General features: G+C 42.5%; 1 protein-coding gene across 1 annotated transcript in view; it reads right to left on the bottom strand.

The window, feature by feature from the left end:
- The window catches only part of Armh3 (armadillo like helical domain containing 3), a 159,143-nt gene that overhangs the window by 119,989 nt on the left and 14,530 nt on the right, over positions 1–24,624 (bottom strand). Inside the window, exons 2-11 of the mRNA XM_051199991.1 lie at positions 21,750–21,862; positions 17,817–17,873; positions 17,565–17,711; positions 14,924–15,031; positions 10,108–10,200; positions 9,349–9,423; positions 9,141–9,227; positions 3,903–3,959; positions 1,435–1,478; positions 137–197 (exon numbers count right to left, since the gene is read on the bottom strand). Coding sequence (XP_051055948.1) covers positions 137–197; positions 1,435–1,478; positions 3,903–3,959; positions 9,141–9,227; positions 9,349–9,423; positions 10,108–10,200; positions 14,924–15,031; positions 17,565–17,711; positions 17,817–17,873; positions 21,750–21,851 — 831 coding nt within the window. The 5' untranslated portion in view covers positions 21,852–21,862. The remainder of the gene's footprint in view (positions 1–136; positions 198–1,434; positions 1,479–3,902; positions 3,960–9,140; positions 9,228–9,348; positions 9,424–10,107; positions 10,201–14,923; positions 15,032–17,564; positions 17,712–17,816; positions 17,874–21,749; positions 21,863–24,624) is intronic.

The following is a 24,624-nucleotide window of genomic DNA, read 5'->3' as shown; positions in this document are numbered from 1 at the left end:
AGTTCTAAATAAAATCGAATCTGCTCTGAATACCCACACTCTCCTCACACCACTACCTCAAAGATATCTGAACTGAGCCCAAATATGCCCACCCCTGGAGGCTTCCTGTACTTCTCAACAGGAAGGAAAAACTTACCATATTTGTTAAGGCAGAGAAAAAACCACTCTGGTGTTCTTCTTCCTTGTCTTTATACTGCCTAAAAAGATAACTAAATTAAACTTCAAGGTTTTTTAACAAGTATATATTCAACCCTGACATTCTAGGTAATCAGGGCAGAGTACTCTCAGAATGTCTGACTCCAGAACTAAAGCAGGATGACGCTCTAGCCACCGCAGGCCCCCGCAAGCTGAGAAGCTCCCATCTGCTCTTGAAGGAGTGTGTACCAAAAAGCCTGGCTACTTTGGGAGAGACTTAGAAAGCAAGCTGCAAAAGTGTGAAATTCCTCCAGCATATGGCTGATCTAGTTATTTCCCAAACAGATGATTACTTGAAAAGTGTGGCAGTGAAAATTCTTTCAGGCTGTGACAGTGAAAACCTTGTTTGTTTGAAGGAGGAAGAAAGTTGAAGCGCTAAAACATCTGTGGAGATGGGACAAACCGGCTGGCCCTTAGTGGGATTACTGATACTTCTGGGGCCAATTCATGGAATGCCAAATCCTTCCCTACCCATGGGATGAAGAAAAGCAAGCGCTGACTTAAGAGAGCCTGAGACTAAACAAGGACTCTGGGAAGTTGAAATCATTAATGAAAAAGAAACATCTGGCTCATGAGTGTAATTCAGTAACAGAGGTTGTTCTCAGCTTGCAAAAGGCCCTGGGTTCAATTCTCAGGGGAAGGAAGCAACATATGCACATCTGTCAAATGAGACCTAACTCAGTACGCTTTCTCTCTGTTCTTTTAAAGGACTTTACCTTTAACCCCAGCACTCTGGAGGCAGAGGCAGGTGGGCCTCAAGGTTCAAGGCCAGCCTATTCTACAGAGCTAGTTCCAAGACGGGACAGTCAAGGCTACACAGAGAAACCCTGTCTGGGGGGGGGGGGGAAGAAGAATAAAAAGAAGAATTTTAAAGTGGTGCTTCAGAAGCTTTCTTACATGGAAAATGGTATTTCCATGACACACTGGATAGGAAAAGCATGCTTTGTAGCTATGACCATAGTGAAATGCTCTACAACAAAATACCGAAGGCTGAAAAAGAATGTGCCTAAATGTCTGAACTAGAGGTGGACACTAACACGATGGCTGCTCTCCCCTGGTGATAGAAAACAAACCCTCGGGTACCATCAAGCTGAGCACTTACATCCCATCCAGCCAGACCTCTTACCTATGCTTTTGGGACTGGTTAGGAATTTTCATCTAAGAATTCTAACAAACCTTTCCCTATTCACCCAGTTCAAGAGGAAATCAGCCCTCTCCCCTGTGGAGAAGTAGACTCACCTGTTGTACTCAGATAAAGCTTGAGTGATCACAAGCCCCATTCCCTGGAAGAGAAAACACAGCACACCTGAAATAAGCAAGGGACTTTCAGGTGCTTTTGGCATCACAGCCGGGGAGAACAATAAACCCTAAAGTCTACACCCAAGAAGGTCTGCCAGAAAGCTGGAGTCAAGGACAGACATTCTAAGTAGAATTTCTGTTTGTTTGTTTGTTTAGTCAAAGTAGCGAAAATCCTAAACCAAGGAGGAAGAAAAGCAACCCTCTTTGGAAAGATTGTTACTAATTAATTATTTTGCTTAATGTTCCCACAGGTCACTTAATATTGAGTAACAAGAGGCAAAAAGCAGAGAAGTTCCCTGGGATCATTTTCACTTCTGAAGGGACTAAACAAAAGATTCATACAAAAAGATTCACATAATCCCAACAGTCACAACAAAAGTGACATTGAGTCTCAGATTAAATGAAGATGAGTATAATAGGCAAGCCACTCTCAGGCTGCAAGAAAACAGGAAAGGGCTTGGTGAGACTGCTCAGCAGGTAGAGGCTATTGCTGGCAAGCCTGAGGGCCTGAGTTCAATCCCCAGGACCCACAGAGTGAAAGAGAGAAGTGACTCTGCAAGTTACACACACACACACACACACACACACACACACACACACACACACAATAAATGTAACAAATTTTTGGTGGTGGGGTTTTTTTGGTTTTGTTTTGAAATAAGGCCTCACTACAAAACTAGCCCTAGATGTCCTGGAATTCATTATGTAAACCAGACTGGCCTTAAACTCACAGAGATTCACCTGCCTTTGCCTTCCAAGTGCTGAAATTAAAGTCGTGTGGCTAGCATAATTAAAAAGAAAGAAAGAAAGAAGGAAAGGAAGGAAGGAAGGAAGGAAGAAAACAGGAAAGGAAAGGAAAGGAAAGGAAAGGAAAGCAAAGAAGCATAGAATAAATATTAAAATAACTTTGGTAGTTTGAATGTAATGGCCTCCATAAGCCTATAGGGAGTGGCACTATTAGGAGGTGTGGCTTTGGAGTAGGCATGGCCTCACTGGTGGAAGTATGTCACTGTGGGCTTTGAGGTCTCCTTTGCTCAAGCTTCACTCAGTGTGACACTCAGACCACTTCCTGTTGTAGAAAGATCAGCTACCTCTCCAGCACCATGTCTGCCTGAATGCCACCATGTCCCACCATGAAGATAAAGGACTTAACCTCTGCACTGTAAGTGAGCCACTCCAATTAAACGTTTCCTTTATAAGAGTTACCATAGACATGGTGTCTCTTCACAGCAATAGAAAGCCTAACTAAGACAATGACCAACCCACTTTTCTCCAGAATCTGTAAGGCATATTATAAAGACCTACTAAGGTCACAAGGTAAAGACATGAACATTCTTTTTCATGAGGGAAATTAAAAGAAATAAAGAAATGCAGTGATGGTGAATGCCTTTAATCCCAGCACTTGCAGAGGCAGGCAGATCTCCATGAGTCCAAGGCTAGCCTGGTCTATAAAGTGAGCTATAAGACAGCTAGAGTTGTTACACAGAAACCCTGTCTGAAAAAACAACAACAACAACAAAAGGATTGAAGAGTAAGGAAATAAAGTCAAATACCTGGTCATCTTTTTCGCCCTATATCCAGAAAGCAGATGTCATTTTACAGATGCATATAGCAGACATATATCATCCTTCATGTTTCAGCTTCCTAAAGTCAGGCTATAAATAGTATCAATACAATACAGATTGTATTTCTGTAAGCAGAAATTCCAGGGCTGGAGAGACAGCATGGCAGTAAAGAGCACTTGCCACTCAGGTTAATTCCCAGCACCCACATGGATGCTCACAACCATTGTAACTCCAGTTCCAGGGATCCGATGCTCTTTTCAGGCACCAGGAAACACATATGGTTCCAGCAATGAAGAGGCAGACCAGAGTTTAAGCCCAGATGTGGCTACACAGTAAGACTGCCTCAAAAAACAACCAAACTTATTATAAAGCGCACTGCTTCCTGGGTTTTTGGTTTAGTTAGTTAGTCAGTTAGTTAGTTAGTTAGTTAGTTAGTTAGTTAGTTAGTTAGTTAGTTAGTTAGTTAGTTAGTTAACCTGTCCTGGAACTAGCTCTATAGACCAGGCTGGCCTCTAATTCACAGATATTCACCTGCCTCTGCCTCCCCAGTGCTGGGACTAAAGGTGTGCACCACCACACCTGGCTCTTTCTGGGTTTTTTGTTTGTTTGTTTTAGCTTTGTTTTTTGTTGTTGTTTGTTTGTTTTTTGAGACAGGGTTTCTCTGTGTAGCCCTGGCTGGCCTTGAACTCACAGAGATCCACCTGACTCTGCCTCCCGAGTGCTGGGGTTAAAGGCATGGACCACCACTGTCCAGCAGCTTCTTATCTTTTTAATGCTCACTGAAAATAAGGCCACTGCAAGCAAGCAAGACAATACCAAAAAGTCCAGAATCTAGATACTCACATTGAGCGTAGCCTCGTCATCCACAATAGACAGCTTCACAATATAAGGATTCACAGACTATTGAACAAGAGAAGAGTGAAGGTAAGTATGACCCGTTAGGAAAGCCTGGTAGCTAATTAAAGTAGTAACGAAAGTGCATCTGTAAGCTATCTTCCCACAGTCATGCTCCCAGTACCCAAACCCAAAGCATCTTGCCTGCTAACAGTAAATCTCTCACCTCACACAGGCATCTATCTGTCAAGTGTACATGTGGGCACATACACACAAAATCAGTTCTGTTCTACCTACATTCTCCTCTGGCCTGAATTAGCTCGTGTCTATGTTCATCTACCTCTCCTTTTTTCCTTGTTATAAAAAGTGAATACTCTGAAATTCAAACTCAATTTCTCCTGTCCTGTGAGTCCATAGGGACAACTGTCTTTTGAGAGAAATAAAACCTTCTTTCCCTTAAGACACATATTTGTATGTTGCTAACTTACACTCTCGTCCCAAAGGCTCCCTAACCATTTCAAAATTACATGCAAGGACTGATTCACCCACCCGTAAAACAAAGCCACCTCAGGGGTGGGAAGTGGCAGCTGCTTAACAGCCAGAGAGGCCATTTATGGAGATCTGATACCCAAATAACACAGCGGGGGGATTACAGAAAAGGGTGTTATTACCCAACCAACAATCTGGTCAGGACACTGGGATTTGGTGATTGTCCCATCACTTACAGCACAGGAAGATTATTTGAGTTTTTCCAGACCCCGTCTCAGCTGGGCACACATTTAAACTCATTAAAGATAGGACTACTTCTTAGAAGAGGGATGAGAGCCAATGACCTGCTCACCTTAAAAACATCCCACTCACAGGACATGAGGAAAGTTCCCCTGAGCACCAAGGACTAATTCCAACCCAAGGAGGGCAGTGACAGAAGAGTTCAGGCTGGCAAGTTTTATAGCTACCAAGAAAACTCACTAAGAAACCTGAAACCAAACCTGGAAGGCTAATCCCCACACAGACCTCATTTAACCAAGTTTCAAAGCGCATCCGCATCCGTCACATCAATGGGGGGCAGAAAAATAAAGTTATTGTTCTCATAACAGCCCAAATGTTTATTACGTTTTACATTATTATGATACAGGCTGTCAAGATCCGGTGCAGGTGGATTCTCAGAAAGAAAAATCAGCAGTTGGCTGACCTAGAGATGTCACCCTTAGAAAAAGCAAAGCACTTTTCTTTTTTTCTTTTTTTAAGACAGGGCCTCACTATGTATCCCTGGCTGTCATCCTACAACTTGCCCTGTAGACCATTAGAAATCCACCTGCCTCCGCCTGCTGAGTGCTAGGATTAAAGGTGTGCCCTACCACTGCCTGGATCTTTACTTATTTCTTATATCCAACTAGTCTCTTGATACCTTTACCCCTTTCTAGAAAGATTTACAACATGTCTTACTGGTCATGGGATTAACACTGTAGTAGTTAAAATATTCTCCCCAGCATACTTTCTCCTACTGGTTCACATAAAATTTTACTGGCGTTTAATTTAGCTATGTTCATTTGGAATTCCTCATGCTCTTGTCAAAAACCTTCCTGTTCCACTGTAATCAGGCTTCTTTAATGGCATCTAGTGAGTGGCTTATATACAAAGTTGTAAATTCCTGAGAAAGCATGACCACCAGCTTGCCCTTCTGGGGTTTCTGACACAACAAAGATGCACGCTTCACTCTAGAAATACAATTTTCTCTAGCTCCTGGCTGTGTCCCATTTTTCAGGCTGACACTTCAGAGCCCTACTGGGCTGATCCAGGGTTCACTTTGCACTTAGAGAAGCCAAGCCACTGCCTCAGAACGGCTATATCCACCAGAAGGTTGTAAAATACTCATTAGTGACAATAGCACATTCCTGTCACACAGAACTCAACTTCTTCAGCTTCCCTCAGCATTTTTCCTCAGCTATTTTTCTTGCTGTTGTAATAAGGCCCCAGAGGCTTTTACACATGACAGAGATCACAATGTCTACAACAGCACCTGCAGATTGCCAGTAAAAACAGGTACTGGTGATAAATTACATGTTTATTTGTAGTTCTACACTCCAGGACAATAAACATGCCCAGCTCTTGGGATTTCTAGCACATTAACGTTGCTCCACGCATGCCAGACTCTCCTAAGTGTTCTCTTCTCGAGGCCTCTCCTCATGACAATAACACCCATCTCTTTCGGTGTTTCTGAATGAAGTTACTCAGTGATGCAGGCATGACAGCACATGCCTGTACTCACAGGACCTGGGAGGCTGAGACAGGAGAGTCCTGAAAGCTAGAGGCCAGCTTAGGCCACACAGCAAGTACAAGGGCAGCCAAGCAAGCCTGTGGCCTAAATAAGTCCTGCCTCAAAAAAAAAAAAAAAAAAAAGAAAGAAAGAAAGAAAAGGGAGGGAGGGAGGAAAAAAGGAAGGGAGGGAAAGACGGGGGGGGGGGGGGGGAAGGAAGAAAGGATGGAAGGAAAAGTTAAAAGAACCCAAAGAGCCAAAAATTCAGAAAAATATTTTTAAAAGTCCTGTCAGCAGCCGGCACACTTTTCAGCAGACATAGTCCAGTAAACTAAGAAGCGACCATAACTCTCAGAGCCCTTGGTTATTGGTGAAGAAGGTTACCCTAGCACAGTACCTGACTGCAGAGAGTTGTTCTCCATGTCTACCAGCTGCCTCCTACTCTTCAGGGCCATCCCTCAGGGAGATCCTGGCTTCCCTCAGCAACCCCTCGGTCTCTATGCACTCAGAGGAATAAGACACATACACTATTCTCTGAGTTCTGGATTTCATTTCAAAAACGGAAACCAAGAGGCTCACTGGGTATGGTGCTACACACTTACAACCCAATATTGGGAGACTGAGGCATGGCTCACCATGAATTTGGGGCCAGCCTGAGCTATAGAACGAAACTCTGTATAGAAAGGAGGGAAGGAAGGAGGGAGAGAGATGTGTGCTGGGGGGTGGGGCACAGAGATTCACTAGGAAGAGGAAAGCAGGAAGACTACTTCAAATCCAGCCCAGGCTGTATGAAGTCCTGTCTTCACACTAAAATCACAGGTGAGTGGACTCAAAGCAGGATTGCCAACACTCTGAGCAGCAAGGGGGTGGGTAAGTAACCTCCAGTATTGCTAAAGATAAAGTAGTACTTTCAACTAAAATCTTCATTAAAGCCAGGCATGCCTTTAGAGGCACAGACAGGTGGATCTCTGTGACTTCAAGGCCAGCCTGGTCTACAGAGTGAGTTCCAGGACTGGCTCCAAAGCTATAGAGAAACCCTGTCTTTAAAAACCAAAAAAAGAAATTAAAACAAAATCTTCATTAAAATCAGAGAATCCAGCCCAGTGATGGTGGTCTACGCCTTTAATTACAGCACTCAGGAGGCAGAAGCAGGGGAATCTCTGTGAGTCTAAGGCTAGCCTGGTCTACAAAGCAAGTTTCAGGACAGCCAAAGCTCCATAGAGAAACCCTGTCTCCAAAAAAACAGCTAGCTCTTAGATCAGCAGTACTACATAGACCACTTAAGGAATAAGACATATAAAGCTAGCCTTGCCAGAAAGTCACATAGGCCTGCACATCATACAACTGAACTGAGTTAGGGATGGGAAGATTCACAGAGGATCAGCCTGCTCTACATACTGAACTCTAGGCTAGTCAGGGCTACATAGCAGGACCCTATTTAAAAAAACAAAAACTGGAATTAGAGAAATGGCTTCGTGACAAAAAGCACTTGCTGTTCTTGCAGAAGACCCTGGTTAAGTTCTCAACACCCATGTCATGCCAGACAACACAACCACAACTACAGGTAACTCCAATTCCAGGGGAATCCAATGCCCTCTTCTGGCCTCTAAGTATAACTGCATGCATGTAATATACATATATGCACTCAGTCACACACACATACAAGTAATCTTCCAAAGCAGATGCAGTAGGCCTGTGATTTTTTTCTTTTGTTTTTATTAAAGTTTTTTTCTCTCTCTTTTTTAAGATTTATTTGTTTATTATGTATACAGTTTTCTGCCTGCATAAATGCCTACACTCCAGAACCAGTACCAGATCTCATTACAGATGGTTGTGAGCCACCATGTGGTTGCTGGGAATTGAACTCAGGATCTCTGGAAAAACAGCCTGTGCTCTTAACCTTTAAGCCATCTCTCCAGCCCCTAGCCTATGATTACTAACACTGGTTTATTTCCTACATGGAAATTCATTCTGTTTTGCTGGGGGTTTGTTTGTTTGTTTTAGCCCAGAATTCACCATGTTGCACCAGCTACCCTTGAATTGGTGGCAAGCCTCTTGTCTCAGCCTGCAAGGTGCTGAGATTGCAGGCATGAGCACCCTTACCTAACTTCAGGTGGGGATCTTTTAAAAAATAAACGACCAGTCCTGACAAACGACCCTGACAAATTCTGATTCAGTGTAATACAACCAGAGTTAACACAAACCCTTCTTTTATTTTACAAAGTTCCTGCTGGGTGTTGGTGATGCACACTTTTAATCCCAGTGCGGGGAGGGGTTGGCAGAGGCAGGTGGATCTCTGTGAGTTCAAGGCCAGCCTAGTCTACAGATCAGGGCTAACAGAAAAAAACCTGTCTGTGGAAGAAAAAAGTTCCTAGAGGGCTGAGTACAGTGGCCATTTCTTTAATCTTAGCACTCAGGAGAGACAAGCAGGACTATGTGTGTTCCAGGCTGGCCAAAGACATGAAGTAAGACTGTCTCAAAACAAAGTTAACAAAACAAAACTTCCTAGGTAAAGTCAGGCATGGCAGTAAATGACCATAATGCCACAATCAGGAAGTAAAAGCAAATGGATGAGAAGTCAAGGTTATACTCAGCTACAAAGTGAATGAGGCCAGCCTAAGCTACTTGAAACCCTATCTGGGGAAAAAAGGGGGGCCTTGGCAGTGGCTCAGCAGTTAAGAACTCTGGTTGCTCTTTGGATGGTGTGGGTTCAATTCCAGCACCACCATGGCGGCTCACAATCGTCTGTAACTCCAGTTCAAGGGGCTCTGGATGCCCTCTTCATCAGTACTAGGAACATGGATGGTGCACAGACACACATGCAGACAAAATAGCCATTCTCATAAAATAAAAATAAAACTTTGTTTAAGGGAAGAAAAAAAAGAATACCGTTTACCAAGAGCATGTCTTCTGCATAAACAATTTAAGATGGCTGCTGTGCCCAGCAAGATGATCATGGAAAAACAATTGTATACTAGGGACCCACCTACCTCATATTTTCTGTAGTTCACCAGCAAAGCCAAGAGGACAACAGCATCATAGCCATGCTCTCTACGACTTGGAGGATGGGACAGTATCTGTAACAAGACACAGAATGTATAACTCCTAAGGATTAAGTCCTGGTTCTAGGGAAGTCAAACTAAAAATCTCAAGAGATTGTCTATCTACAAGGGAAAGGTCATTAGGAAGTTGACCTACCTGTAAAATTGCTTCAAATATACTGTTGATCATTACATATTCCAGGATAGTATTCTGACTGATGTTGTCTGTAACCTAAATGCAATGAAAAGCTTTTAAAAGTCTGGACCAATATACCTGACATCTCACATGTATCTCTTACCCTAGCATCTTCTTGAAACAAAAATGTTAAAGCAAACAGCAAGAAAAAATTATCCCAAGAATTAGAATCCCAAGAGCCATTTTTAAGTGATAGCCAATGAAAAGGAAAAATAAGATAATCCCAAACTTCTCCTAGAATAGTCCTTCTAACATGACATGTATCACCTGGGGAGATGGCTCAACAGGTTAAGGCCCTTGCCACCAAGCCTGATGACCTGAGTTCCAGCCTGGGACCCACATGGTGAAAGGAGAGAGCCAACTCCTGAAAGTTCTTTTGACCAATATGACTTTATGTATGGGGAAGGGGACAGACAGACAGACAGACAGACACACACACACACACACACACACACACACACACAATTTTTAAAATTTTTAAGCAAAATAAAAAATCAAGTGGTAAATATCATATAGTCTATAGACTAAAAATGCCAGCAACTGCTCAAAGGTTAATTTCCAAAAACCACAATTCTATACAACTAACTCCTATATGTTGAGACAAAGGGGAATGATGTAATACCCTAGTAGAGAATTTCTTTCACCTTTGGGAGGAAGTATTCAACTAGTTGTGGCTCTGATGTAATGAATCCCGTGGCAAGCACACAGGTGGTCACTTACAGTCACTAAGCAAAGAAGAAGTTTCAGACACAAACTCTTCAGGCTCTCAGAACCTTCTGCACACAGTAAGGAATCCAAACTCTCCATCAAGTTCTGGGAAAGAGAACCATAACATTAAAAGCACTCCAAGCAAGCAACACTTAACACCCCATCTTTACCCAGTGTTGTGTTGTGTTACTCACAGTAAAGTAAATAACTGTATCATTTCCCTAGTCCAGGCCATGCAAGATCAAAGAAATGACTTCAAAGTCTAGCTACTTGGGGGGAAATATTTTAGAACAACTGCAGTGAATAATAGGGTATTCACTCCTATACTACATGGATGTTCAGAGCTTTATACATATATAAACCTTAACATTAGAACACTGAAGTAGTTTGGAAAAGGGAAACCTAATGGTTTAGTAGTTATACATGATTTCATTACTTGTTAAAGGAATTGCATCATGCAGGTGCAGTAAACCAGTGACAGACACAGTACCAATTCACTACTGGCCATCTAATGGCCATATGAGCAATCTAACAAAGCTGGCTGGGTTCATCTACAACTGACAGTATGGTTAGAATTTGGTGATTGCACTAAAAAAAGAAATAAATAGCTTTTGGACATAAACTAATAAAAGGTAAAATCTTCAAACTGTGATACAGGAAGAAAGAAAAAATATTCTACATTAAATAAAGGGGAAAAAATTCAAGGCTAGAGAAATGGCTCAGTGGTTAAGAACACTTGTTCTTACAGAAAATCTGGTTTTTTGGTTCCTAGAAACCACGCAGTAGTTCAAAGCCAGCTATAACTCCAGTTGCAGGGGATGCAACACCCTCTTCTGGGCTCTGAGGGCACCAGCTGTGTATATGATGCACATACATGCATGAAGACAAAAAACAACAAAATGAACTAAACAACTCACACACATAAACAAATAAACCTCTAAGAAAACAGTAGAATTTAGGATTCAGCATGTTGGATTTTCAAAATACAATGTTTCAGCTGGATGTGGTGACAAACACCTTTAATTCCAGCACTGGGAGGCAGGAGCAGGAGGATCTCTGTGAGTTTGAGGCCAGTCTAATACACATATTGAGTCAGTGAGTTCTAGGACAGCTAGGACTACAAAATAGAAAAACCCTGCCTCAAAAATAAAATAGTGTGTTTCAGTTAAATTAAACATGTGAACATCTATCTACCCTACATTTTCAAAGTAAGACCTTGAAACTTGCATGTGTTTTTAGTTTAAAGAGAAAGACAAAAGAAAGTAATATCAAGTCTTCTGACCTCCACACATAAGCCATGGATGGCATGCACGTGCGCACACATGAATAAAATGTTATAAAGCTTTTTTAATAATAAATTAATAACAAGACTCCTGACATCAACCCCTGACCTACACACACACACACACACACAAATATATATATATATATAGCTTAGCACAGTGGTTCATGCCTGTAATCCCAGCACTAAAAAGGAAAAGACAGGAAGATTTTGGGGCCTGTGGACCAGGTAGCTAGTCTACAGCTCCAAGGCTCAGTGAAAAATCTTGTCTCAAAAAAATAAGGTGGAAGCTGGGCGTTGGTGGTACATGCCTTTGAGCCCAGCACTGAGGAGGCAGAGGCAGGTGGATCTCTGGCCAGCCTGGTCTACAGAGCAGGTTTCAGGATAGGCTCCAAAACAATACAGAGAAACCCTGTCTCCAAAAATAAAAAAAAAAAAAATGTGGAACTTGACAGAAGCCACTCAATGTTGACCTTTGGCCTCCATATGTACCGTCATATAAACACATACACAGCTTGCTCTCGATCTCTCTCTCTCTCTCTCTCTCTCACACACACACACACACACACACACACACACACACACACACACACTTTTTTTTTTCCAAAGAGGAAAGGGACACCAGCTAGAGAAGGGGCTGGGAGTGTGGCCTGCTGACAGAGTGCTTGCCTAGCTTTCATGAGGCTGTTCGTTCAATCCCAAATGGACACCAGACATATGTCTGATTTCAGCACTCAGAGGATCATATTTTTTCTTTTGAGAGACAATTAAAACTGGTTTTTAAATTAAAAGTGGTGATGCTTGTTCAACTTAAGGGCCAACTATACAATATGTGAGTCATGAAAGTGCCATCATAAGGACAGTGTCTTAGTGTTAAAGCCCTGTCTAAAACGAGTCATGCACAAACCCTCGTTTTGACTCATACACCAGGGGCGGGGTGTAGAGGAGGGGGGACACAGCAAGAGGAAAAAGAGGAGCAGAAGGAAAAAACTAGTTTCAAACGATGGGTATAAAAATTCAAAGGACATGGGGCTGGAGAGATGATGGTTCTGCAGTTAAATGCTCTGGCTGCTCTTGCACAGGACCCAGGCTGGACTCCAGGCACCTACATGACAGTTCACAGCCATCCAGAACTCCGGATCTAGGAAATCTGACACCCTCCTCTGTCTTCCAAGGGCATCAAGCATACATACACACAGGTAAAACACTTGCACATAACACAACATGAATAAATCTAATTTTTAAAAAGTTCAAAGGGCAGCTGTGGACAAAAGCACTTGACTAACAACCTAAGTTTGATCCCCAGGACCCACATAGTGGAAGGGGAATCAACTCCTGAAAGTTGTCCTCTGATGTCCCCATACCCACTATTCCACACACATACAAGTGTGTAAATAAAAATGTAAGCATAATCTTTCATTTAATTCAAGCCAAGCATGGTGGTATGTGCCAGTAGTCCCAGCCTACTCAAGAGGCTGAAGCAGGAAGAATTACTTGAACTGTAGGTTCAAAACCAGCCTAGACAAGATAACTAGACCTACCCCACCCCCACCCTGACAAAAACAATGGTGTGGGCATGGTGGTGTACACCTGTAATCCCAATAGCTGGAAGATGGAAAGCAAGAAAATCAAGAGAAGAAAGGGCACAGGTCTGAAACACGGCACATGACCCATGGCAACAATGGACTGCTAACACCAAGACAAGCTCCTGGGTCTCACCAGGCTCAGCCTGAGTGAACCAATTTATGTGAGCGTGAGCAATGAGCAAGCACTCCAGTGCAGGCTACACACTTATGGCCAACATTTAAATGCTACTGTGGAGATGTAGAAGAAACTCGGACTACCGCAGAGATTGACGAAAAGACATATGAAGAATTATATAAATCCTTTGCCCAGAGAGACAGTGTCATGTCCCTCCTTGACAGTTGGCGGATACAGAGAACTTAGCCAGTGTAGAAATTGGGGACTTTGTGTAATTAATTGCCCCTTCAAATGTACAAGACATACAAAGAAAGACATAGGCATACATTTTGTTTTGTTGCTTTTTTTGTGTATGCATTTTTTGTTGTTTTTTGTTTTACCCTGGCTGTCCTGGAACTTGCTTTGTAGACCAGGCTGGTCTTGAACTCACAGAGATCTGCCTGCTTCTGCCTCCCAAATGCTGGGGTTAAAGGCGTGCGCCACCACCCCACCATCCTGCACACATTTTGATACTGAGGAGGGCTAGCAAGATGGCTCAGCAGGCAAAGATGCCCGCCTGCCATTTCACCCTGATGACCCACACCTGCTCCCATGGCATGTGGGTGCTCACACACACTATATACACACACGCACACGTTTCTTCAATGGCCAGGGTTAGGGTTACCCGCTCTTAATTCATTTGTAAGTAGCTCACACAATTTCTTAAGTCAGCGGCATTTCTCTTCTCAGCACCATCACCAAGCGGCTCTCTCTCAGGAGCTGGCGGCTCTCTCTCAGGAGCTGGCGGCTCTCTCTCAGGAGCTGGCTTTCCCACTGTTTGGGCTGTCATCTCTAATTGTTTTTCCTTTTCTTTAAATTAAACTTAATGCTTCTTTTTTTTCACCTGAGATGACTCAGTGCTTAAAAACACTCATTGCTCTTACAGAGGACTTATAATGGTTTCCCAGCACCCACATCAGGCTGGCAACTATTTACAACTCCAATTCCAGAGGATCCAATGCCCTCTGCTGACTTCTCAGTCACCAAGCACTGTGAAGTACGGACATAGATACAAGCAAAACACTCATACACATAAAATAAATAAACCTAAAAGAAAAATCACAAAGAGTTTTTTAAAAAGTTCTATGCAGGGGCTGGAGAGTTGGCTCCAAGGCTCCGATCACTGGCTGTTCTTCCAGATGACCCAGGTTCAATTCTCAGCACCCACATGGCAGCTAATAACTGTCTAACTCCAGTTCCAAGGGATTCCTCTCACAGACACACAGACAAGAGAGACACCAACGCACATAAAGTAAAAATAAATCTTAAATAAATGATAAAAAAAAAAAAAAAAGTTCTATCCACCAGGGCAACACAGAGAAACCCTGTCTTGAAAAACGACAAAAGTCCTATGCTGTGTAATTTAAGTCTGCAGCCAGCCTCAGCTACGCAAGACCCTGCATCAAAGCCAAAAGCAAGCAAGGGTTCTGGGCAGCAGAGTGCTTACCTTCCATGTACAACAGCATGGTTTCATCCCTAGCATCACAAAAGTTTGAACCTGTAACTTCTCATATCTTATCTAAGTCCATCCATGGCATAGAAAGCTGGGTGGTGGTGGCTCATGCCTTTAAATCCAGCACTCAGGAGGCAGAAGCAGGTGGATCTCTATGAGTTCGAGGCAAGCCTGATCTATAAAGTGAATTCCAGGACACCCAAGGCTGGCTGATACAGAGAGAATTCCTGTCTGGAAAAACCAAAAAAATACCCAAAAGAAGAGTCTCTGAACCCAAATCTGCCAGTGTCTGTGGGCAGCAGCAGCATCTCAAACAGCGGCCAGGGAGAGCCCTTCAGGGCCACGTGCCTCACCTTCATGCACAGCTCCGCTTTGTCAAACCCCATCAGCATGTTGATAATGTCAAATCCAGATGTAGATTTATTCTTCTGGTGGACTCCTCGAATTAGTGCACACAAGGTCTGCAAAGATGAGAAAAAGCATTCTTTCTAGAGAGGAAGTCTCCAAACTTCCTAAATCTGTAGCTTCCTCCTTCAACTTCAGAACTACATCTTGACAAGGCTAACATTCAATTTGCTACTCTTGAGTTTGAAAAGAGCTTAAATGTTAACATGGACAATCCAGAAATTAAGAAGCAGAAGCACACCTACAATCCCAGCACTAGGGGGTTGGAGGCAGAAAATCAGAAGGTCCGGGTCTGGGCCAAAGAGCTAGCTCAGGTAAAGGTGCCTGACACAAGAACCAGCTCCTGCTAGTCATTCTAACTCCACAGTGCTCACACACACACACACACACACACACACACACACACACACACACACACACACGAGGACTGAGCTTTAGGCACAGCGACCCTGTCTCTAGAGAATAAGGATAACAGTAGTAAAAATAGACATACCACTTCCTCCTATGGAGGAAAAAAGTGAGGAGCTAGAAAGATAGCTCGGATGGTAAAGTGCTTGCTCTGTAAGATAATGAGCCAAGTTTGACCCCCGGAACCACACAGAAGTGGAAGCAAATAAGCAAGTACACACGGTTGTCCTCTAGTCTCTAGGAGCACTGTGGCATATACACTCCCACACACACATCATACACAGTACATACATCTTTTTGTTTGCTTTTGTTTGTTTTGAGACAGGATCTTACCACATAGCCTTGACTGGCCTGGAACTCCCTCTATAAATCAGGCTGAACTTCAGAACTCACAGAAATCCACCTACCTCTACTTCCCAAGTGCTAGGATTAAAGGTGTACACCACCACACCTGGCCCCATAATAAAAACGTTTTAGACATTTATTTTTTAGTTTATGTGTGTGCATGTATGACTATAAAACCACTATGTAAGGAAGCCAGAAAAGGGCACTGAACCCACTGGAACTGGAGTTACAAACAGCTGTCAGCTATCAAGTGAGTGCTAGGAACTAAACCTAAATCCTCTGCAAAAGCAACAAGTGTTATCAACTGTTAAGCCTTCTCTAGAGCTCCCCAAAAGTATTTCCTTAGTTAAGAAGTACGGGCTGCAGAGATGGCTCTGCGGTTAGGAGCATTGGCTGTCCTTCCAAGGAAGCCACAGGGCAGCTCACAACTGTCTGTAACTCCAGTTCCAGGGGATCCGACACCTCACACCAAAGCACATAAAATAAATTCAAATTATTAAATAAATAAATAAAACACCTTTAATTCCAGAGTCAGAGGCAGGCGGCTCTCTGTGAGTCTAAAGCCAGCCTGGACTACAGAAAGAGTTCCAGCACAGTCAAAACTATACAAGAAACCCTGTCTCAAAATAGATAAATAAATAGATAGATAGATAGATAAAATAAATAAAAATAGCAAGGTACAAAGTAATTGGGGAAGACACCCAGTTTTCACCTCTGGCCTCCACACACACACAAATAAATACATATTTAAAGCATATAAACAAACAAACAAACAAACAGAAAAACACTTAAATTAGACTGCAGAGATAGCTTAGTGGTTAAGAATACTTGCCGCTCTTCCAGAGGACCCTGGCTTGATTCCCTGCACCCATGCTCAGTGACTCACAACCACAGTAATTCCAGGACCAGAGGAGTCTATACCCTTTTCTGGTTTCCACAGATAACTTGTTCATGCAACACGGAGACATATAACTAAAAATAATAGTAATAAAGGTTTTAATTATTTTTTAATTTGTTTTTTATGTGTGCAGGTTTTTCACCTGCATGAATGTCTGTGCACCACATACATGCCACACATCCATGGAGAGCAGGGAAGAGCACGGATTGCATCCCCTAGGACTGGACTTATAGATGGTTCTGAACGGCCAAACGAGTGCTGGGAACCCAGGTCCTCTGAAAGGGCAGCCAGAGTTTTTATTATATATATAATTTATTTATTTTTACTTCATGTGCATTGCTGTTTTGCCTGAGTGTATGTCTATGTGAGGGTGTCAGATCTACTAAAACTGGAGTTACAGACAGTGGTGAGTTGCCATGTGGGTGCTGGGAATTGAACCTGAGTCCTCTGAAGAGCAGCTAGTGTTCTTCACTGCTGAGCCATCTCTCTAGCCCATAATAAATGTATTTTAAAACTATAAATAAAACAGGAGGCTGGAGAGATGACTCAGGAGTTAGGAGCATTAGCTGTTCTTCCAGAGGTCCCTAAGTTCAATTCCCAGCAACCACATGGTGGCTCAGACCCATCTGAATGATATTAATGAGATCTGGCGCCCTCTTCTGGCCTGCAGGCAGAACACTTTACAAATAATAAATTAAAAAAAAAAGATGTTACATTTTTAAAAAATAAGTAAATTTTTAAAAAATAAATAAGTAAATAAAACAGGAAGATAGCTAAATAACACAGATGTTTTATCTTAAAAAAATTAAAAATAAAAAGGAAAGAAAACCAAACCAAACATGACAGCTAAAGGCAATTCTAGGTTCCTCAGCATCTATGCGATAAGCTTCAATTCCATTCTCCTGATAAACAAAACTTCCCGGTCTCCCAGCCTATACCTGCAATGCATTGACAACTCTGATTGGATGCTCCTCTCCTAGAGCCTGGATACAGTGTTGAAATAAACAGTTTACATTGTCCTTGATCTTCATTAACTCCTCACCATCCAGAGACTCCAGCTTGCCTTCTAGATACTCTAAATTCACCTGCCAAAAGAACAGTAAGAGCCTGAGCAGATTTTCAGCATAGCACTTAGCATACAGAATACAATGTTACTCACCCAACAACTCCAACATGCCACCCAGTCTCACCTTCATGAGGAAGAGCTCCTCCCAAAACCGAGGACTACACTTACTGGGGTCCTCCGTCTGAAATCATAACAGAAGCATGTTCAAGTTCACTGCCAACTCAAAAAGCATCAAAAATATTGTCAACTTTATCTGTCAAGTTTAACTTTGAAAATGTTTATATATATATATATATATATATATATATATATGGATACATATTTTCCACACCAAAAGTAAAACAATGGCTCAAAAAATTTCCTTTAAAGATTTTCCATTTAAAAAAGGAGGGGGAAAAAAAAAAACAAAGGTTAGGCGCATGGTAGCAAGTGCCTTTCAGCCAGCACTTGAGAGGCAAAGACAGGGTGTGTCTCTTGTGAGTTCTAGGCCAACCTAGTCTACATAGCAAATTCCAGAGCAGCAAGGAATTCATAGAAAGACCCTGCTTCTGCCGGGCATTGGTGGCGCACACCTTTGATCCCAGCACTCAAGGGGCAGAGGTGGGCAGATCTCTGTGAGTTTGAGGCCAGCCTGGTCTACAGAGCAAGTTCCAGGACAGGCTCCAAAGCCACAGAGAAACCCTGTCTCAAAAAAACAGAAAGAAAAAAAAAAAAAGAAAAGAAAGGAAGACCCTGCCCCAATAAATAAATAAATGAAAAAATAAAATAAAATGGGTGCTGGAAAGAACATGGGCTCTGCTTTCAGAGGACCTGGATTCAATTCCCAGCACCCACACCTGTGAACGAAATCCAAACGCCCTCTTCTGACCTCCTCAGACATGGCATACACATGGTAAACATCACACATGTAGACAAAATATTCACACACATAAAACAAAAGCTCCAATGTATCTGATTTCCTCCTCTGACCTTTGTGAACACATGAACACACACACACACACACACACCCCTACCTTTGCAAGCACAACTTTTTAAAAGAAGGATAAAGCTGGCTCAGCCAGTAAAAGTATCTCCCAAACCTGGTGAGCTGTGTTCTATCCCAGGGACACACTTAAAGGTGGAAACACAGAGCCAAAGCTCTACAGTCATCCTCTGACCTCTACTCATACTCTACGGAAAATTAAATACATAAATAAATAAAGTCTTTCTTAAAGATATTTGGGGGCTGGATCGATGTCTCAGAGGTTAACAGCAATTGTTCCCCACAGGCAGCTCACAGCCATCCGGAACTCTGGTTACAGGGGATCTGATGCCACTCTGACCTCCGTGAACACCAGGCACACATGCTAAACATACACATACATGTCGGCAAAACTCTCACACACAAAATACAATTTAAAAAATAAAAAATACATTGTTGTGGAATATTACTTCAACTAGGCAAAGATGTATTACATTTGTTTTTTGGGGGGAGTGTTGTTTTGGTTTTGGTTTTTCAAGACAGGGTTTCTCTCTGTGGCTTTGGAGCCTGTCCTGGCACTAGCTCTGTAAACCAGGCTGGTCTCAAAAGGCGTGTGCTGCCGCCACCACCTGGCGTGTTACTGTTGTTTAAGCTGCATTTGTTTAACAATGTAAAGATGTGTTGCTCTGCCTACCTAAGGTGCCTGATTGGTATAATAAAAAGCTGAATGGTTAATAGCTAGGCAGAGAAGGGACAGGCAGGGCTGGCAGGCAGAGGGAATAAGTAGGAAGAGAAATCTAGGCCAAGAAAAGAGAACAAGGGAGAAGAGAACTAGGGAATAAGGAGAGGGAGGTGCCTGGGCCAGACAGACAGACAGACAGACATGGAGGAAGCAGTGAAAGTAGGCACACAGATTAAAAAATAGTAAAAGGCCCTGAGGCAAAGTGTACATGAAGAGAAACAAGTTAATTTAGTTATAAAAGCTAGTGAGACAAGCATAAAATTAGACGACAGGTGATGATGATTGGTTGATAGATAGATAAGCAGCTTCCTTCCTCCATTTAATTGTTTTTACATAGATCCTGGCAACAACAACTAAGTTCTCAGCATCTGAAAGGTGGAAGCAGAAGGAACAGAAGCTCAAGGCCATCCTTGGCTACATAAAGAATTTGAGGTCATCTCAAAACATAATGAGTCGGGCAGTGTAGTGCACACCTTTGGTTCAAGCACTTGGGAGGCAGAGGCTGGCAGAGCTCTGAGTGCGAGGCCAGACTGGTCTACAGAGTGAGTTCCAGGACAGCCCAGGCTACACAGAGAAACCCTGTCTCAAAAATAATAATAATAACCTATAATAATCAATACATGACCATAGGTCTCTACCATGAGAGCTCGCAATTAGTCCTTGAGCTCTGGACTTGGACTCACTACAAAGCAAAGGATAATACTGAACTCTGATCCTTCTACCTCCGCCTCCCAAGTGGGATTACAGGACTGCACCACCATGACTACTTTTATGTGATACTAGGCAACAAACCCAGCTGAGCACACCTCAGCCCTTACTTGACCATCTCTGTTGTTGTTATTGCTTACATTTTGAGCAGGGTCCTACACTACAGCCTATAATGACCTATTAACTTATGATACAGCCCAGGTAATGACTTTCTTGCCTTAGCCTTTTTTAAAATTTTTATTTATTTTATATGTATGAATGCTTTATTTGCATGTATAAGTGTGTGTCTGATGCTCTTGGAGGCCAGAAAGTGTCAGATTGCCTAGGATTGGAGTTCCAGATGATGGTGAGGTACCATATGGGTTCAAGGAATCACACCTGGGTCCTCTGGAAGAACAACCAATATTCATAACCACTCGGTTCATGCTCTCGAAGGCTGGGCTTACATGCCTAGTGGAAGTGGCAAATGGAAAGGCTTGGGGGCATTGTTCCCTTTGTTGTTTTGGAAGTGATGTATCTGTATGTGTATGGTGTGCATAGGTATAAGCATATCCACATGCACAGGTAAATACCAGGGTTCTGGTGTGTATGTGTGACTGTACCTATGGAGGTCAAAGGCCACGAAAGCGGTCTTCTTCAATCACTTTCTATTTACCTACTGAGGCAGGGTCTTCAGTTAAGCCCAGAGAACTCTAATTTGCTAGTTCAGTTAGCTATCTTGCACGGGAGATGCCATCTCTGCCTCTGAGCACAGGGATTACAAGTGGGCTGCTGTAACCATCCAGATTTTTAAATGGATGCTGGGGATCCAAATTCCGATCCTCATGAGTGCACAGGAGGCAGCTAAGATTATTTCTGACTAATATTATTTGGACTGGGCCTGGAGAGATGGCTCTATGGTTTAAGAGCACGAACTGCTCTTCCAGAGGACCTGGGTTCAATTCCCAGCACCCACATGGCAGCTTACACCTGTCCGTAACTCCAAGATCTGATACCCTCACACAGACATACATGCAGGCAAAACAGCAATACACATAAAATAAATAAATTTATTTTAAAAAGATCATTTGAGGGGCTGAAGAGATGGCTTAGGGGTTAAAAGCACTGGCTATTTCTTCCAGAGGACCTGAGTTCAATTCCCAGCAACCACATGGCGGCTCACACCCATCTGTAATGAGATCTGGTACCCTCTTCTGGACTGCAAGCACACATGCAGGCAGAACACTGTATATGTAAATAATATTTTTTTAAAAGATGATTAAAAAAAAACAAAACAAAACCCTGAAGAATCAAGGTAGTTCATGCCTATAATTGCAGCATTCAAGAGGATGTGACAGGATTGTCACTTCGAGTTTAAGGACAACTTGATCTACACAGTCATTTCTAAGCCTGACAGAACTATATAACAAGACTGTTTAAAAACAAAGAGAGCCAGAAGACTCAGGGACTAAAGGCACTGTTGCCCCCAAGCCTGATGGTCCGGCCCAACCCTCAGATCCCACGTGGAAATACGCACACCATGGTTTGTGTTCTCTTGAGCTCTTGCTGAAACACACATATATACAGAGAGAAATAAACTGACAAACACAACTTTAACATTCTCTACAGAAACAGTCAATCTAGCTGTGCAGTGTAACGGGCCTCACCATAAAAATCTCATCATACATCAGCACCACTTTTTCCTTTAGCGGTTTTCTTGACGCTGAGGATTTCCGGAGCAAGCCGCCTCGTTTCTCTACTTGTGCCATGGCTAGAGAACCTGTGGGGTAAGGTGAGACACCTCTTAGGACAGTGAAAGTGTGATACCATAATAGAAGAAATAAGTCAAGATGCATTTGTTCAAACCACAGAACACCCAGCAACAACGTTCCTAATGCAAACACAGTGTGACTTGACAGAAGTCGAGCCGGGCAGTGGTGGCGCACCCCTTTAGTCCCAGCTCTCAGGAGGCAGAGGCAGGCTCATATCTGTGAGTCCAAGGCCAATCAGTCCCAGGACAGCTAGGACGGCTACACAGAGAGACAGAAAAACAAAGCAAAACAAAAAAAAAAGAAAGAAAGGAAAGAAGAAGAAAAGAAAGGAAGAAAGACGGACAAAGTCGGAGCATTGGTGACACCTACCTGTAATCTGGGAGCTAGGGAGGCAAGAGGATTAAAAATTCAAGGTCATCCTTAGCTACAGAGTTCAAGGCTAGCCAGAGCTACAAGGAACCCTGTCTTAATAAACCAGAAAGAAGAAAAACAAGGGAGGGAGGGAGAGAGGAAGGGAGGGAGAGAGAGAGGGAGAGAGGGAGGAGGGAGGGAAGGATGCAGACAGGCAGGGTCAGTGCCAGAGCACTCTAGGATACTACAGAATCTACTGAAATATTTTAGGAGGAATAAATGATAACTGTGTTATAGATCTTATACATTAGTTCAATATCCCTTCCCCAGGCTAGGTAATGTCAAGACTTAAAATATTACTTGGCCTACAGCACAATACGATTTAAATCCTTAAACTATGCCAGTGGATACAGCTTAAAGCAGATCTAAAAGGAAACGGGAACGTGTAAGTAGCTCCATCTATAATAAGTCTGGCCACATATTTGAGGGGGACAGCAGGAAGGGCACAGAGCACACAGTGCCCACAGAATGATGGTGCAGTTAAATTTCAAATATTGATCGGGCTTGGGACCATTAGGGCAGGAAGTGTGCTACAGGCTGGTGTGCTCCATTGATTTCCCCCACACAAGCTGTCCTCATCACTGCGAAGCACTTGGCCTTCACTGCGAACCCATAAATCACGCTGCACTTGACGGTCTGCAGAAATTCCTCTGCAAAGAGACTACATAAGCAGAACACAGAAGTCAAAAATAAATCTTATTTCAAAATGATAATATACTACTTATCTAACCTAACTGTATGTATTTATAATACTATTGTACATCAAACTCCAACCTATTTATCGGTTCTATATAAAAGCAGTTTTAGCATCATGCCCAAATCTTCACATCTTCCTTCAAGGAAATCTTAATATTTTCAACTGAGGCTTGAAATCCCACAGGTCTCCAGTGCAGATTTACACACACTGAGTCTTCACCTCCCTGATTTATTTTTATTATTAACCAAGTTCCCTTGCTCTTAAATCCTGAGCTCTGTGTATGAAATCTAAGCCCACACAATGACAAGTAGCAGGATACTATAGAAAAGTCTCATTTCCCTTCCAGATAAATCCAAAACAACTGAACTAATTTTGTAATTTTGAAAATATACATTAACTCTCAAATCAAAACCAAAATTTTACTTAAAGAAAAGATGTACCCAAAAGTACAAAAGATTTTATCTTAGATATCATCTTGCCCTAATGCATACAACCAAAAAGGAAGATTACCACCTCTAAGCATGTAGCAGCATGTACCAAACACAGATAACTTCTCCAAGCAGGTATTAAATACATTTAGCATAAGGACTACATCACATACTTCTTCTCTTAGAAACACCTGGTTCGTGCCTATGAGTTCGAGGTCAGCCTGGTCTACAAGAGCTAGTTCTAGGACAGCTTCCAAAGCCACAGAGAAACCCTGTCTCAAAAAACCAAAAAAAAAAAAAAAAAAAAAAAAAGAAAGAAAAAGAAAGGAAGAAAGGAAGGAAGGAAGGAAAGAAAAAGAAATACCTGGTTCATGGGAAATGCTCAGCAGAGGTTGCTTACCAATTCTGAGATAAAAAGGAAAACTTCTCAAAAGTCATAGGTCTGGTCAGATGTGGTATATGTTTGCAATCCAGTTCAGCCAGGGTTATATCAAGTTCCAGGCTAGCCTCAACTACACTCGGAAATTCTGTCTCAAAACCCTGGCCAGACAGGCAGGTGACAGACTCAACAGGCAAAGGCACTTGGAATCAAGCCTGACAGCCTCACTTTCATCTCAGGGATCCACATGGTAGAAGGAGAGAAACAACTCCCAAGGTGCCCTCTGACCTCCACACATACACCATATACACATGCACCCACACAAATTAGTAAATGTAATAAAAATATTTAAACTTTGGTCAGGTGTGATGGCTTGCACCTGTAAGCAAAACACATAGGAGGACTGATAAGAGTTCAAGGCCAGAGCTGGAGAGATGGCTCATCAGTTAAAAGGACCTGAGTTCAATTCCCAGCGTGCACATGGCAGCTCACAAGAATCTGTAACTCTGGGTCCAGATCTGATGGCATCCTCTGACTTCCACAAGCACATAGCTGGTGCACAGAAATATATTCAGGTGATGCACCCATATACATAAAATAAAAATAAAGCTTGAAAAGAAAATTCAAAGCTAGCTTGGACTACAGAGTGAGACTCTGTCTCAACAAACAAATAAAACCCAGAACCCCAGGCATGGTGATACACATTCAAATTCCAACACTAGGAAGACAACAATAGAAAAATCAAGAATTCATGATCATTCTCAGTTACAAAGTAGGTTAAAGACCAGCGTAGCACAAACAGGCTCTGAGTTAGGTAGTACCAACAACAATAAAAAGTCCTAAATCAGACCTAAA

Source organism: Phodopus roborovskii, unplaced genomic scaffold (genome assembly GCF_943737965.1).
Source record: "Phodopus roborovskii unplaced genomic scaffold, PHOROB, whole genome shotgun sequence".
NCBI classification, from domain to species: Eukaryota; Metazoa; Chordata; class Mammalia; order Rodentia; family Cricetidae; genus Phodopus; species Phodopus roborovskii.
Note: the sequence above shows the minus strand (reverse complement) of the source record. Positions and strands in the feature narration are given on the sequence as shown.